This window comes from Falco naumanni, chromosome 9, assembly GCF_017639655.2.
Source record: "Falco naumanni isolate bFalNau1 chromosome 9, bFalNau1.pat, whole genome shotgun sequence".
NCBI classification, from domain to species: Eukaryota; Metazoa; Chordata; class Aves; order Falconiformes; family Falconidae; genus Falco; species Falco naumanni.
The window spans coordinates 48,932,254-48,948,595 of record NC_054062.1 but is presented as its reverse complement, the minus strand read 5'-3'; the positions used below and the strand labels follow the sequence as shown (position 1 = coordinate 48,948,595).

At 40.9% G+C, this 16,342-nt stretch overlaps 1 protein-coding gene across 1 annotated transcript in view; it reads left to right on the top strand.

Annotated features, from left to right (window-relative positions):
- CPXM2 (carboxypeptidase X, M14 family member 2) overlaps nucleotides 1–16,342 on the top strand; it is a gene marked incomplete at its 5' end in the record, with an annotated part of 77,882 nt that overhangs the window by 18,759 nt on the left and 42,781 nt on the right. The window contains 2 exons of the mRNA XM_040606978.1: nucleotides 7,859–7,968; nucleotides 15,054–15,193. Coding sequence (XP_040462912.1) covers nucleotides 7,859–7,968; nucleotides 15,054–15,193 — 250 coding nt within the window. The remainder of the gene's footprint in view (nucleotides 1–7,858; nucleotides 7,969–15,053; nucleotides 15,194–16,342) is intronic.

Below are 16,342 nucleotides of genomic sequence, written 5' to 3'. Positions count from 1 at the left end.
AGCAAATCTTCTGGTGAGAGTCTTAGCAGGGAAAGGAGCGTGTTTACCTGGAAGACAAAGCAAGCAAGCTAGGAATTAAAAATCACCTCTCTCCCACAGGCTACAAGGTTGTCAAAACACAGCTCCTTGGTCCAGAGGCAGCCACTGGAGAAGGTGGTTGCAAAGAAAAGGCATATCTGATCATCAAAAGCAGGTCTGAGGTATCACTTGGGAAACACTAGTGTGAGCCTCCTTAGGCTTCCCCCTCACCCAGAGCCTATGAAAATGTTCCTCCTGAGGCTTCGGGTCAGACCTCTAATAGAGCTGGGCTTTTTGGCTTTTAACCAAGTGTTTGTGGTTTTGTGGGTTTGGGTTTTTTTTCCAATCTTCAACAGCAACCGTAAGGATGTGTATGTTGCAGCAGTGTGATAAATATTGCCCTTTCCTTCTGAGAGAAGTTCCCAACATCTTAAACCCCCATGCAGTATTTGTTGCTTGTCCTAGAAAAATATACACCTTTGATTAGAGAACAATTAATGTTGTCTTAGGATATAAAATTTTGGCATCTATTTGATCTTTGATCTGGGACTATAATTCAATATTTTAACTTCTGTATAGGGGATTTGTTTGTAAGTGCACATTTCTTGGTTTGTTCTTTTAGTGCCCTGGGAATGAATTTATAGGAAAAAGCAAATAAAAGGAAACTGTGTGCCTGAAGAACCTTCATCTGCCTGTACTGCTTTAATTAATCTGGGGTGCATGGGGGCTGGTGGCCTGAATCCAGGCTGGAAAAGAAACTAGTATGTATTGCCACCAATACTTTGGATGTGAACAAAGTCAGAAAATTGCTCAGACTGAAATCTATGGACCTGTTTCCAGGGAAAAGCTGGGCTATACCAAGTATAGAGTGTGACTCATGAACATCTGTGGAAATTTCACACTTTCACAAACACATTGTCAAAACAGCAAAATTTAGCTAGACCACGTTCCCCCCACAAATGTCCTAAGACTGTAAATATAAAAATTATTGAGAAAACAGAGAACCTTGTTCTGTTTAATTCAGCCTCCTCAAAGGCTGTCCATCACAGAAAAGCAAGGAATTTCTAGCAAGTAACAGGTCAGCAGAAATGTGATTTTCCTATTATTTTGCCTTTCAGGTTCATTGCAGTATTAAAATACTTTGCATACCTGTGACCTAAGTATCACTTGAAACACAAGAATTAGACTGCCAGAGTTTCCATTAGAAGTGTCTGCTGTTGGAAGATGAATTATCAACTACAATTTCATAGAAAAAAAAAAAGTTAGCTGTTAGGGTAAAATTTATTATATTAACCTCATTAAGAATTTTTGTCCAAGGTCATAAAGATAGAAGAATAGTATGAATAGTAGAAGTGTTAAAGTCAGTCCCCCAAAATATACGCTTAATTGTATGCTTAACTTACCTATATCTGTAGCTTCACAGATTTGCATTTTCTTCATTAATTATATGTTTAAGTGTTTTGCTTAAACAAGACCTAATTTCTGCATCTACCTTGGGGGATGAACCAGGAAAAAAAAAAAAAGGGGGTATCTAAATCTAAAGCTAAGTCTGTCTTATTACATGGCATTTTGCCATGAGATACCTAACGGTACTTTGCCGGCAAGCTATGTGTTGAGTCCCCAGAGAACAAGGTCTCCAGAGAAGGGATGAGTCTAGAGCCAAGTCTGATAGGCAAATGGGTTTACAGAAAGAAAAAACCTGGTATTAATTACAGTGATAGGTTGTTACTAGAAATAGCACCCTGGACCACAGGCTGGCACCATACCGGCTTCCCTTCCAACACTGACAGATCATCTCTGTTGCTGTAGATGCCTGCTGACCACTGTCATCCCCCAACTTGGGCAAACTCTGGCCGCACTAAGGCCAAGGCGTGCAATGTGGTTGTGACCCTCCAAACTGATCAGCATAATTTAAAAAAAAAAACAAACTTCAGCGTCTATTGTTGCTGCTGAATGCAGTGATAACTTGGGATGCTCTGCAATACTGAAAATTGTACTGGCAGTGTATGTTTTGATGGATAATGCACAACTTCAAGAAATCAGTTGAACTGGAAGGGTGATGAGGTCTTCATTTATATCATAATGATGTTCTTTGTTGACTTTGGTGGTACAAGCTCAAGCGCCAAATGCAAAGCTACGGATACCAACAGCAACAAAAAATACTGGCACTAAAAACATTTTTTTGGATAGAGAAAATTCTGTGTTAGCACACCGTCAGCACTGCTTTGACCTCCTCTTGTCTTCTTTGAACTTCTGCATCTCTATAGTGCAACATCCTTTCTCTCCAAACAAATGTTCTGAAGTGCAAGGGGATTCTTAGGTGTTTAAAAATGATGAACTCCTGGAGCTAAAACACATTTGGAATCATGGAAAATAAATAGTGTATATTCTACCTCCAAATGTCGAGGAGACTGTCAGACTGCACAAGGCTGATATTTCTCCATTTCTCAATCTGATTATCACTCTGCATGAGGAGTTAGACAAGCACAGACTTGCAGGAATTGAAAAGGATTATAAGTGTGGCTCTTAAAAATACAAGTGAGGAGGAAACATGATGCTTCATTTTCTCTTTCCATTTGAAAAACTGAACATAGTCCTAAATTGACGGAAAACATTATTTCAATAAAACGATCATTTATCTACTGTGCCTCTGAAAGAGCAGTACAGAATAATTTCCAAGTGCGTCCTTATTTGATATGTGAGATAAAAAATACTATCTGTGCTTATCTGACAATCTTGATTTCGACCAGAAGAAAATAAAATAAATTAATGATTTAGGCAATAAAGATGAACAGAAGTGTTTTCCTTGCCTTGCTCATGCATATGTCTTCTACTTATGGAATCAGTGTGTTTCTAAGCATGCCTGCTAATACAGTTTTACCATAAAGAACAGCTAATGTTGCAGCAGAGCAGCTGTAATTATACTGCAGGTATAAAGAAGCTGGCTTTGCAGAAGGTGGGGGGTTTGACCAGCTTTTGGTGGAAGATGCGCTGTCAGGAGGGCACAGCCATCATGAGGCTGGAACTGCAGACCTGGCTAACACCCCTGCACTGTGCCGTGCTGAGATTGCAAGCTGAGTTGATGCTGTCTTGAGCAGGGAGCTCAGTGGCTCCTTCAGGTAATGCTCTCAGTACAGGCAAGCCCTAAATTATAACTGGTAAATTCAGATTTCAAGAGATGAGGTTGTGACTGAAGTAATTCTCAAGTGTTTCCTCCTCTTTACTTCAAGGGATAGGCGACTGCTAATGTTGTCGAAGTATCAGACATGCCTCGCTGCCCGTAGCTGGGATACAATCACCTGTCTGGCTAGCAGAAGCATAATTGAAAATAATGGACACTGAGATACAGCCATTTAACATAGCTAATAGGAAAGCTTTTTGAAATACAAACCTCACAAGAACACTCTTCAAGGTACAAATGTTATTAAGACTGAATCCAAACCCCATCTCTTTTTAGGTCTTGGAATTAATTCATTTGATCCAGACATCTTATTAGTGGCTTGTTTCTCAAGTGAATACCTATTCATGCTTGCAAATCACACACAAAATCACGGTTGGATATGGGCCAGGAAGAGAGAAATGTCCATAACAGCCTCTTCCCTGCATCTGCACGCTTAATGCTTGCTTTTCGATTGCTCTAAAACATAAATACTCTAGCTGCATTTTGTTATGTACATAGTATGTGGATTTAAATGTCTTTGAAAGTCAAAGTTGAATTTCCTTTCTTTTATAATGATTACTTTTTCAACCAGTTAAATTACCAATTTACTAGGTCATTTCCAGTTGAATCTATAAGGTATGAACTGCTCTGATTATTCATGCTACCCAGTTTTTGTAGCTTCTGCAAGGGTTTTTAAAACTAGCATGGAGAACACAATGTCATTAAGACAGTCTTACTGATTGTGTGGCAATTTTCATTGCTGTATGGAAGATTTCTTAAAGTTAAATAAAATACATTAAAACGATATTTTAAAAAGTACAGTCTTCATGAATGCCAAAAATCAGTTTCTTTTCCTGTATGTTTTTCAAAAATAGGTTGTTCTGGTTATTTCTAGTAGCTTTAGGAAGCAGGAGGGACACACCAACAAAATAACTTACCTAAAATTCTAATTCGCAGTATGACTCAGGATTTGTTTTTTTCAGTAGCGAAATGGCAACTTTAGGTGGATTGTGTTGTATATATAATGAGTAACTTGGAGTTAATCAGATGAAGCCATACTGAGAAATTTGTCCACACCATCTCTGTACATGACAGTTTGATGTTTTAGTCTAATATGCTCATCTTTTCATCCCTTTATTGATGCTGGAATTCATATGCATGTGGAAAAAAAATAATATTCCTAAAGTGTTAATAGCCAAATGTTATGGTTATAAATAGAAGACAATTTATTTTAAAAGCAAAATCAAAGGTCTTCTCTTCTGGAAAACAGCACAAATGCCATACATCAAAGCTACTGCAAACAATAGGCTTGGTGACTCCAAGAATATCATCCCCGTGCAGAGCTGCACAGATGGAAACATCTTAAAGGTCAATGGTCTTTTATGGAGAATCCTGCTGCTCTGTTCCCAGTTGGGGATGGTCACTGGAGAAAGAGGCACCAACTGTGAAAGGAACGTTTTTCATTAATTTTCAGACGAGTATTGGAGCAAAATACTTGATTTTTCTTTCCAAGTTAAAAGAAAAAAATAATAATCTTTACATGTTTTGGTGAGTTAGTGAAGTCACAGCTTAAAGTCTAGTTCGGTTCCAGAGAAAGCAAGTTAGGGAGTCTCCTACTAATTTATATAAATAACAGTAAAATAAATTCCTGGATACTGTTGAATTGATCATAAAGATCCCAATGATTTCACTTGAAATACTGTAAGGCTTGAGCACATTGAGAAAGGACAGCATATGGTTAACAACGTATTGCACCGTGTTCACCAAAGGTATCTATACCGCACCTCATAGATAGGTCCCGCCTGCTCTTACAGCCTAATCTTGCTTTAATTGAAAACTCCTGTTAAACCGAGCATTTCATAATATCGGCCTGTTAATCTGATGCATTCACAGACAATACAAATAATTAATCCTTTGAAAATAAAGAGCAGTCAGGCATATTTAACTGAGATCCATACGAACTTTTTTGAGTCTATTATTAGCCTTCAGTTTCTCTAGAAACAGAGATAATGCACACAATTTTGTCAGCCCGTAAATACCTGTCTTGCAGTCTGAAAAACCCTCCCTGAACCCACAGGCAACCCAAGAATATTGCAGTTTTATAGTCAATTAGTAACATTGCAGTCTGAATAAAACCAAACCCACTTCTCGTACATGCACTGGCAGCTGTATGTCACTCCAGGTAACTTCAGCCAGGTCTGCCAGGCAGCTGCCTGGCTCAGAAAGAGTGAATTTCCTACAGGGTTCATGAAAATAGGGCTTTCTACGGAAGAGAGCAATGGTGAGGAGCGGGAAGGGGCTGCTGGTGGCGTGGCTGTGTGTCCCATGTGCAGCGATGCGCCGGCTGCTCCAGGGCAGCTCCGTAAGCCCTCGCTCCCGTCTGGTAGCCGAGAATGGGCTGGGAAATGCAACCTGGAAGAGACCGAGCTTCCGTGGAACCCTTCCTGATGGAGCTGGCTCTTCCATTCGTGGGAAATTTCCTGGTTTTTTATTAACTCTTAGCAGTACCCGTAGGTTGCCCCTTAGCCTTGTAGGTGTAGTATGAACAAACTAAATGATATTTTATGAACTGTAAAAGCAGCTTGCTTTTACTTGCAGCTCAGACCTGGCAAGGGTACTTCTGGGTAGCTTTTGCACGCCTGGGAACGGTGAGACTATTCACAGAGTAAAATATACCGAAGTGCAAATGCTTCTGCAGGATTACACCATGAGATTGATTTCCAAACCTGTCATAAGGACTGAACTTGTTAAGGAAAGGCAGGCAGTTCCCAGCTGGTGTAATTTACTCCTGGTAGAGATCTGACAGAGCCTGAGATTTCTTCCAGTTGGAGTATGATGAAAGATGAAACACTCTATAAGGAAATGCAATTAAAACAATCAGCCAATGAAACAAAAATCCTCTGAGCTATTCCTTCCTCTGGCTTTCCTTATACATCCTGTCTCTTCTCTGTTTCGGATAATTAGATTGAAAGCTCTTTGAAATGAGGACCTGTCTACATTTTGTCTCTTGTGTAAGACTCAGATCACTGTTGGTACTTTAGAAAATACATTAATATTTAACATTTATCTTCACTGCCTCTGATGGAGACATTTGGCCCTGGATTTGTATGAGAACTTTCCTAGGGATGAACAAAGAAATACTAGTGTGAATTGACAGCACGTAACATTTTTCCTGAGGGATTTTAGGTTGTTATGAGCTAAGGAGGAGCATAGGAGGTCTCATACATTTTGCCAGTTTGTGCAAAAGTACACCTGAAAGTTAGACACCGCCAGGATGAAATAAATTCTCAGGTACATACCCTCATGACACTTTGGTGAGTGATTAAAAATATATATGTAAAGTGGGATACAGGTACAGGGCATGGGAGTGAGCTCCGACGATTCTCCAGCAACCATGGCACAGGGGAGATGGCAGCCCCAGCTGTGAGGCAGGTGGTGAGGAGGGATGGTCTGGGGTCTGGAGGGGTGGCCTGGGGACTGGAAATGTGGCCTGAGCTCCACGCCTGGTGCTCGGCTCCTGTCTCTGTTACAGCCCCGTCGTGCGAGGTACAGCAAACCTCCCACACCTGACTGCAGAAAAAATCTGTCCTCTGTCCAAACCCAGAACTGATATGGCCACAGCAGTGCAGAACCCAGCCTGACCTAACAAGTACCTGATCTAAATAATAAGTCTGCCACTGCTCTCCCTCAGCCCCATGCAGACTTTCCAATTCCAGCTGGTGCTGACTTCAGGGTCTCTGAATTGTGCTCTGGGGTACAGCTGAGCATCTCTCTGAGCTTTTGCTCGCCTCCTCTGAGCCACTGAGAGAGGGTCTTCGCCTCCTCACCACACTGTTTTGAGGGTAAATATGCTAAGCCTCGTGAGAGACTTAAATCCTGTGGTGGCTGGGGTTGTTGTACAGGGGAACATTTTTCTGATAATCATGAAGTAGACTCTTTCCAACATCTTCTCTTCCAAAGCCAGAGCTCCAGGCTCTAGGCTGCTGCCTTGCTGGCTAGCTGCTGAAGTCATGGCATCTGCTGGGCTTTCTTCAAGGCTTTGCACAATTTGGAGCTTACAGAGTTGGCCCCTTGTTTCCAAATTGCCCTCTTTGTGCTTAGTCATTACCTCTGCAGAGCTCAGCTGTCTGGCCTCCCAGACCTCTGTAACAGATGCTATTGTGCAACCGGAGGGACTGGGATTGAAGTTTCCAGAACAGACTTTAATTAGAAACATAACTTCATACAGTAGCTTGGAATGAGGACGGGGAGGGGGAGGCGGGGATAATCAAAACAAGAGATGAAAAAGAAAATGCCAAAAAGAGAGAAAAATAAAAGGCCATTTTACGGGATTTTTGGACTGAAAAGCACTTGACGGGAAATACCGTGCATATCTGTGAGAAACTGAAGCCTACAGCAAGCAATGATAACTACCTGGGACCCTCAGAAAGCCAGATCCTCAGCTAGCGTGAATCAGCACTGCTTTGGTGGTTTGACGAGAGCTGCCATTTCTCATCGCTTTCAGCGGTGCTGGGCTCGTTTGTGCCAGCTGAGGACCCCAGCCAGCTTGGCACAACTGAAATCCAGAAACTTTGAATACTTGTTTGGTTTCTGTTGTGGATTTTGTTGTTTTGTTTGGGGTTTTTGTTTTGTTTTGGGGGGGGGGTTAAATTAAATTTTAATCAACCTTTTGTTTTGTAGATTGTCCTCCACTTGGTCTAGAGACATTAAAAATTACTGACTTCCAGCTCCACGCCTCCACAGCGAAGCGGTATGGCCTGGGGGCCCACAGAGGAAGGCTTAATATTCAGGTAACATCGATTTATTTTTTTTTTTCTCCTGAGTGGGAGAATGGCTGGAGGTTGCACTGCTGTGTACCTGTGTAACCCCTGGATGGTTATCCTTTCTGACTACTTTGTCAGCTCATGTAATTCAAATGAAGGGGAAACACTGGAATTACAGAGAAGAAGCAGGCTGATGGATAACCTTTAGATTCGCGGGGCTTAAGCAGAAAAAAACTCCAGATTGAGCGTGCTGAGGGTGCAAACCCAAACAGACCTCTACGAGCAAGCAGAGGTGGGGGCAGCCCAGAACTGCTCCTTTTTCCAGCTACAAGAGATCCCAGCTCCTTTAAGAACCAGCCTGGAAGGGAGCTCACACAGCCAGCTGGGGGTTTTTTGTTGTTTGTCTGTAGTTAATGACAATGGTTAATTGAAAGTGTGGTTTCAAGTGAAGAACTTGCCCTAAGGCAATTTCTCAGAGGCAATGATTATACTACCATAAACCCTTCAATTCAGAAGTCACTAGCCTACAATCTCATTTAGCTTCTTTTATTTAATATTAAAGATGCGCTTAGGTGCTTTGCAGGACCAAATTCTATTTTCCCATTTCTTATGTTTATGTTTTCCACTTCATTAGTGCTCTTTTCTGAAATACAGTCTTTTCCAATGTAAAAATGTTACTTTGGGATGACAAAGTACAACGTTTAAAACTTAAAGTCATAGTCATAAGGATTCTAGCGCCAAGTCAGCAATGACAAATCCCTGAAGTTTATTTATTAAAGTTTATTTATTTTATTTAGGTTACCTTTTATTATTAGACCCTCTGTTAGATTTTTTTTTTTCTCCAGCTGAAAGGGTTTGCTAGCTAATGAACTAAGACTGGGACTAGGAAGGATCAGTGCTAGTCAGCAGTGCAGTTTCACCTGGTGCCCACCGCAGTGTAACGGTGGGGGGCTGCTGGGGGGAGGGACCACTTGTGGTTAAAATCCCACCACACGGCTGCCTCCCCTTTGCCTCAGCTTCTTCTAGTGCCTCTGTGCAAGCAGCTCTGTGAGCTTCTAGAGGGGGGGGGGGGGGGGAAACTGGCATACACACATATTTCATTTATTTTTTGTGTGTGGCTGTTTTAATCCACTAATGTTGGTCAGAAATCTCCATGAGCCACTTTGCCGTGCAGCCACGCAGAGGACAGAGCCAGCTGGAGGTGAGTGGCAGGAGACCAGCGCAGAAGCAGGAGTGGGGTCATCCTTTCCAAGTGTGCCAGCGTGTGGGTACAGCAGGGTGGGTGCAACGTGGGGTCTTACCTGAGCCCTTCATTTTTAATTTCTTTTGAGGTCTGAGTGGGGTCATTTGCATTTCTGCTTGACGTTTTCTGCTAGGAAAAAAAAAAAGTCAGAAACTCAAAAATAGTATACAGATGAGATTCAGATGGGTTCTGTAGGATTATTCAGTTATTTTATTACAGGTTTGTTAACGTAGTGGCATAAGATCAAGGACTGTGATTCAAGCCTCCGAATTGGTTATAGTTCCTCATTTTTCCTGCTGGTGTTGAAGTTCCATTTATTTAAACACAAGAACAACCATACAGGTTTAGACCAGAAGTCCATCTAGCCTGGTGTCCTGTCATCACCAGTAACACTGCACTAAAATAAATGGAGAGGTGTAAGAGTCTTACCTATGGATGATGTTTCCCCGAAATATAGCTCGGAGCCTCCAGAAGAAGCCTTTTGCGGGCAAGCCAGCAGAAGTGAGGTGCCACTCGGGCCTTTCTCCCTGCAAGCATCAGCAGCTCGGATCAGACCAAGTGCTTTTCTTTTGGTGGCCTCTCTCCTAGGACCTCACAGCCCCTGCTCCTCTCGTCCCATCTCCAGTTGCTGGGCAGCACGGACAGCAGCCGTGCCTGCTCGTTGCAGCTGTAATCCTTCTGCAGGTTCTGTGGAGACGGTTTCTTTGCATTTATTGGGAGAATGAGCTCTGCAGCACAGGGGCTGTTGAGCCGTCCCTGGAGTGTGCACAGAGCCATGGGTGAAGGGACCTCCTGTCCAGTGCAAACTGGGGTTTTAGTCTTCTCCATTCAAAAGGTGGTGGCTTTTTCCTGGTGAACAAAGGCTTCACAATGGCACGCTGCTTCTTGGTGCAGATTTTCTTATTACTAAAGGGAGTAAAACTTGGAAGCCTCGTCTTGTTTTATATTGCTTTACACGGGGCAATTCTACGTGGGTTGATTCTCCTTATCATCCAAAAGCTGCTTTTACCCTTTTCTGATATAGGAGCTTACCTGATCGCAGGTCTGTGGGAGGCTCACATACAAATAACCCCGCAACATCTGGCTTACAGCAAAGTGATTTCTCTGGCTTTCCTTGTTTAAATGTAGCCCCTTTTCTCTGCTACATCTTTATCTCTAATAAGCTTTCAGTAAGGGTAAAAGCTTTTGATTTGAGGATTACAAGAAATCTTTATCTGTATAGTATAGAAACACTAATTCCCTAAACTCCTTGACCACTTAGAGTTACTACTATGACAGGCACAGTTGAAAGTATGGACTTGCATTTATTTTTCTTTAGATACCATTGCTTTTCGGATTAGCTTAAAATTAATGGCACTTAAAATTTTTTCAAAGCCGCTTAGAATTTGCAGATCTCTTCCCTGTCACTTGGGTTTCAGTGCTTGATTTTACTTTGCATTAAGACTTTAAATACTACTGAAATTCAGAAGATATATGCTTATAATCAAGAATAGGTACTACAGGGGGCTGACCTGTCAGGTGGGTAATGAGGTCCCTGGTGATTTCTGTCTGCTGCTCAGAAGGGAGGGTTGTGGCACACTGGGGAAAGGCAAAGAGCACTGGTATTCAAACAGCTGTGTTTTCATGCTGTTTAATAGTGTGCGTGAAGAAAAACGCTTGGACCAAGCCAGTGAGGCTCTGAGAGTCCAATATTCTGCTGAAGTTTCCCCGGCGCACTGTGCTCTGTGTGGTACTGAGTCATTTTATGGGCTGCTGTCCCTGTGGCATGGTCTGGGTATCTCCAGTGCCATCGCGATGTTCATGTGACTGTTTTGTTCCTCCCTGAAATAAGACAAAGCTCATGCTGCTCAACCTCATCATCTGATGTGAAGTCAGCTGAGAAGCTCAGGGCTCACCCCAGGTAACTGGCATTACCTCAGGTCACAGGGAATTCGCAGAATAATTAAGATTTTCAAAGGCTTCTGAGGGTTTGGGTCTTTTTCTGTTTAGATCATTCGAAGCGTATGAAATTAATCAGTCCGTGTATGCTTTAGTCCAAGGAAGGACAGGCTTAGCAGGACTGGATAAGACCTTCTAGGATCTGCTTCTCTTGTGACCTTGCACCTGAGTTTGCTCCTGGTCCTGTATAAACGTGGTGATTAAGCCGGGACCTCCGGAGGGCAGGAGTGATGCTACTAGAGCCTCATATATGGGAGATCTAGCCTGCAACAGCAGTAGTGGCACAGCCAGTAGTAATTTAGCACCATCAGGAAAAATAATGGCATAAAATAACATTCACTGAGGCGCTTTGCCTTCAGGGATAAGAGTCATTAGTATTTGTCACTTGTGCAGTAATTAGCAGTGGTTAAAACCTGGAAAACTCAGTGAAATTATGTTTCTTCCCCTTCCCCATTTTTCTCGTTGGAGAAATCCAAACAACACCGAAGATTAACCAAGTACTGCAATCGTGTATGCAAATAAGCAGGATATAATGCTTTTTGTTTCAGTTCTTCGTTTCACTGTTTCTTTTGCTTGTGTTTTGATAATGGAGCTTTTCAAAAGGCAAAATTACTGAAGTTTGAATTTCAACCTGTGTGCTTTAGTTATCTGCTGGCAGTGGTTGCTATAAATACCTGTGATGAGTAATGCTTTTTCTTCTTTCCCTTCCAAACTTTCTATGGTAATGTTTGTGATCACCCTGCTGGGAATGGGGAAGAATTTAAGCAGAAGTGGTTTGATACCAGGTATATTTTTACTGCTGCTCCAGCTAACTTGTGGCAGAAGACTGAAATGTCTTTCTTCATTTGAATACATTTAGGCAGTAATACCTTTCTCCTCGTTATAGAATAAGGCTTTTGGAGCACTGGTAATGTGGGTAAGTGTTTATTCTGTCTTGCACATGTCTAACTTGGAAGAGAAAAAGGAATAAAAATCAGACATCGTAGCCTTTGTAAAGGAATTGTAACCTTTTGATTTCCCTTCATCTTGGCTTCTGGGTACGTAATAAGCAGTGGATTTATTTGAATCATAATTTTCAACATTCACATTTATAATAACTTATTCAGGACAGACAGAAAAATGTCCCTTTTCCTATGTCATAAAGGTAATTTTTCATAAGACTCTGAATATAGAGAATTGTTTTTGCATTTGGCCGCAAGTGAAAAATAAGCTGGTTTAGACTTTGAGTTACCCTTGAAAATTCAGTGAAGGTACAAAGGGTTTGCTTAAGACCTAGTCCTTACTTCTAGTTTTCATTAGTTCCTCCACTCCTACATATGACGATAATGGATGTGTTTAAAATACACAGCTTAAAGTTATGCATGTCATAACTTGAATCCATTCTCTCCATTAATTCAATATGCAATTTTAAAATTCAAGTAAACATGTTACTGAGAAAAGGAATCTTGATCTATATTCTTTGGTTGAATATTTGATGATAATTGTTCTCATCTTTCAAGAATTAACATTTTCCCAATTAATTTTAATAGCAATATTAGCTACTCAGTATTTGATTGAATTTATAAGCTTTTTTTTAGTAAAAACAATATTTTGAAATGTCCATAAGGCAAATTCAAAACTTAAACACCTTAAGAAAGAAATACAGGCTTGAAGCTTGAAAACAGAAGTTCTACCATAAATTTACTGGGGTTCTCTTTCTTCAGAAATATTTCTAAGAACTTCTCATTGTCTAAACTCCTCCTTTTCAGGTAGTACTCTGTGGTAGTTATACATAGACACCTGCTTCTTTTTACCTAGTAAAAATATTCTTTTAGCTTCAGAGAGGCTGATGTCAGGAAATAAGGGAGCAGGAAGAAGTAGCAGCACAGTTTCTCTTTTTTAACACCCTCTTTGCCCCGTTTAAGGACATAGTATTTTAAGCTGTAAATATGTCCTTTAGATTCCTCATATTTAATATGCAGCTTAAACATACATTTAGCTTTATTTAAGTCCAATTGAAACCATGGAGAATTGAGTATGTAACTAGGGTTTTGTAGCAAATAAGCTCTTCTTTCTCTCTTCTGCTTCCCTCTCCTCGCTGTAATGTGGCGGAGAGGTTGACACCCTGAGGAGCACCACACCGATGGGACATCCTCAGCCTGCCTGAGGACCAAGGGACCCAGCTGAGCAATGAAAGCATTGGGGTACTCGCTCTGTGGACAGTGGTGGAATTTCATCAGTGTGAAAGGGATTAGCCTGGTGCTGGCTCAAGGTGCTCTGCAGATCTTAACGCTTCCTGGCAAGCACTGGGTGTAAAGCCTAAGGCTACTTCAAATTCCATCTTATTTTAAAATGCGTTGAAACTTTTTCTTGAAAAAGCTTGTAACTCAGGTCAGTGATCATCTTTATATTCTTATGTTTTCCCATTATTTGGTTCTCCTTGAAGAATTTATCTTCTATTGTTAATAGGTTTTTTATTTCTCTTATACTTTGGCTTTTATACAACCTTCACTTTAAAATATCAGAGTTAATACGTAGAAGTAGTTGGCTTAATGACATTTCGGTAGAGGCAAACAAGTCATTTTTAAGCTGCCCTACCTCAGATTTTAATACCTGAGAAAATGAGAAGTTTTAGGAATCTGTGGCTATGATTTGCAGCACTTCTTTTTCAGATGGCACCAGGCTCACATTGGGAAAAGGGATTAACAGCTGCCTCTTCTCCTCGTGTTAGACCCACCCAATGCCCGTTTTGGTGGAAATGGTCTGTAAAAATGGACATAGACAGACCTGTCAGTCTCTGCCACTGCAACCCAGCTATGACTGTAATATCTGTTAATGCTGCTCAGTGGAACACTGAAGGATAATTTGGGAAATTTAATTGACAGTCATGTTCTTGGGTATCTCATTTATGTTTTACATATACACAAGCACTAACTGAAAATATACCACTAACAGGCAGTAGCTGTATACCAGAGCTTTAAAATCCATCTCTAATATGAACTTACACAGCTTTCCAGACTCTTCATTTATTTTTGGGAAATGTTTAACGATATCCATTCTTGGAATTGCACGGATGACAATGACAAATCCACATAAACACAGATGAAAGCTCATAAAAATACATGTAGCCTCGGAGGACCATATGGAAAAACTTCTGTGCTCTCTATGACAGTAGCCAGCATGGTGCCAAATATTTCCTGGGCTTTAGTAATAAGATAAATATCTAAAGACCTCAGATGCTATGTTACTTTAAATGCTATTTCAGATGTATTTTCAATACAGCTTACTCAAAATACCTTGCAGCTATTTCTCTGAAAATGTTGAGAAGGCTGTTCGTGGTGTTTTTTCCAGCATAAAGCGGGATATATGTTGCTATACAAGTTGGAGTGCAGCTTGAGATTCCTGAATTTTTAACCTTTGACACCCTAGTGATGAAAATTAATAATTGTGGGACTGAAAATTGTTGGGAAATAGTGTTATTATTTCCATACACCCTATACTGTCCTCTGCTGCTTCCGGGGAACAAAGATGCTCTAGTGATGACTGTTATTTACATGGGTTTGGAGCTGGATTTTAGGACTTTCATAACTCTGAAGACCACATGGATTATTTGTTCTGGATGAAGGCTCTATCAGGCCATAGCTACAGACAGGTGGAATGAACTGAAGCTCTGTTTATGTTTTCGAACTCTAACTTAAATTTATATGTAATGGTTCTTAGTTTTTAAAGGGACTTTGCAGAGCTTCCCTTCTCGCTTTGAGTAAGGAAATAATTTGGTCACTCCATATAGCTGTTGAGAATGACAGTCTCAGGGGTCTTAAACTGGTGCCAAAGGGGTAAATGGAATGAATGATGACTTCATGTGTTCTTTTTTTATTATTTTTTTCCCCCACATGAAAGACCTTCAGTTTCTTGGTTCTGATTTATGAAGACAGTTTTGCCTTCTTTTCAGGCAGGTGTTAACGAAAATGATTTTTATGATGGGGCTTGGTGTGCAGGAAGAAATGACCCATATCAGTGGATTGAAGTAGATGCTCGAAGGCTAACAAAATTCACTGGAGTAATCACACAGGGAAGAAACTCTCTCTGGTCGTAAGTACATGCTTACTTTTCTCCATGAGATTCTGAGCTTTCAGACCAAGGAATTCACGTTGTATTGTGTTTTGGTCCTTTAAGGAAAAATAATGGAAATGCTGTGCAACATCAAATGATTGAATGGAGGAACAATAAAAGGCTAAGTGATTATATATGGCATAAAATACAAGTTTAAGGATAGTAAACTTCTATAGTTAGTATCTACATCTGGAAAAGCAATAGGTGTGATTCTCTCGGATTATACGACTTTATACTCACCTTGTCAAATTTGCTTGTCTTAAATTTCCTCATTCTTTTTCAGTATTTAACATGTTTAATTTAGATAGTAGGATTTTTTAGAAATTAGTTTAAAATAACCACTCATCTTTGGTATTTCCCAATAAACAGGCAATCACCAAATAACTGGTAAAATTCCCAAACAACATAATTTTTAAATGAGCAGTTAAAACAAATTTTATATTATACTTTTTTTGTTGTTGTTCTGAAGAGGAATCTATATTATAACCAAAACCCATGCAGTATGCGTTGAGCAGGACTGCAGTGTTTGGTAGCAGGCGTGCTGTGCTGTGTGTATGGATGCTGGGAAGGCTCCATGGAGTTTCAGCCTGTTTGCTTAAAAAGCTTTTAGGAAGGAGTGCTTGCCATGAGCGAGTTGCCGTGAGTTGCCTTGCTGCACCAGTTTGAAGAGGCAATCCAGCCACATATGGCCCAGGAACCCAGCTTTGGTGTGATAGTGCTGCCCGCTTCCAACGCTGAAAGCATTTGTGAGCTTTCTGGTTACTGCCTGTGTTACAGAACTAGTCTGTGGCACGGGGAAATAACTGTTTTGCACAGACTTGTGTGCATATACTCATGTGTGACCTGCTTCTGTATGTAGGTGCTCAGACGGCTCTGTAATACAGCCAGTGTGAATGAGATGGGAATTGTATATAAGGAATAAGCAATCACCTGGCATAAATGGGAACTGGAGGCGAGGGCTTCTTTTTTTTCCTGATCTTTACAGTGTTTGTTCAGTCTCTTAATTTCTGGTTGAGTCTCACTGCATTATGTGAGCAAATAACCCCACTTGCGCCGCTAGACCTTTTGACCAATTATGCAAGAGATGCACAGCCTTAGATCCATTCTGGTCAGCTCTCTCACTTAAGA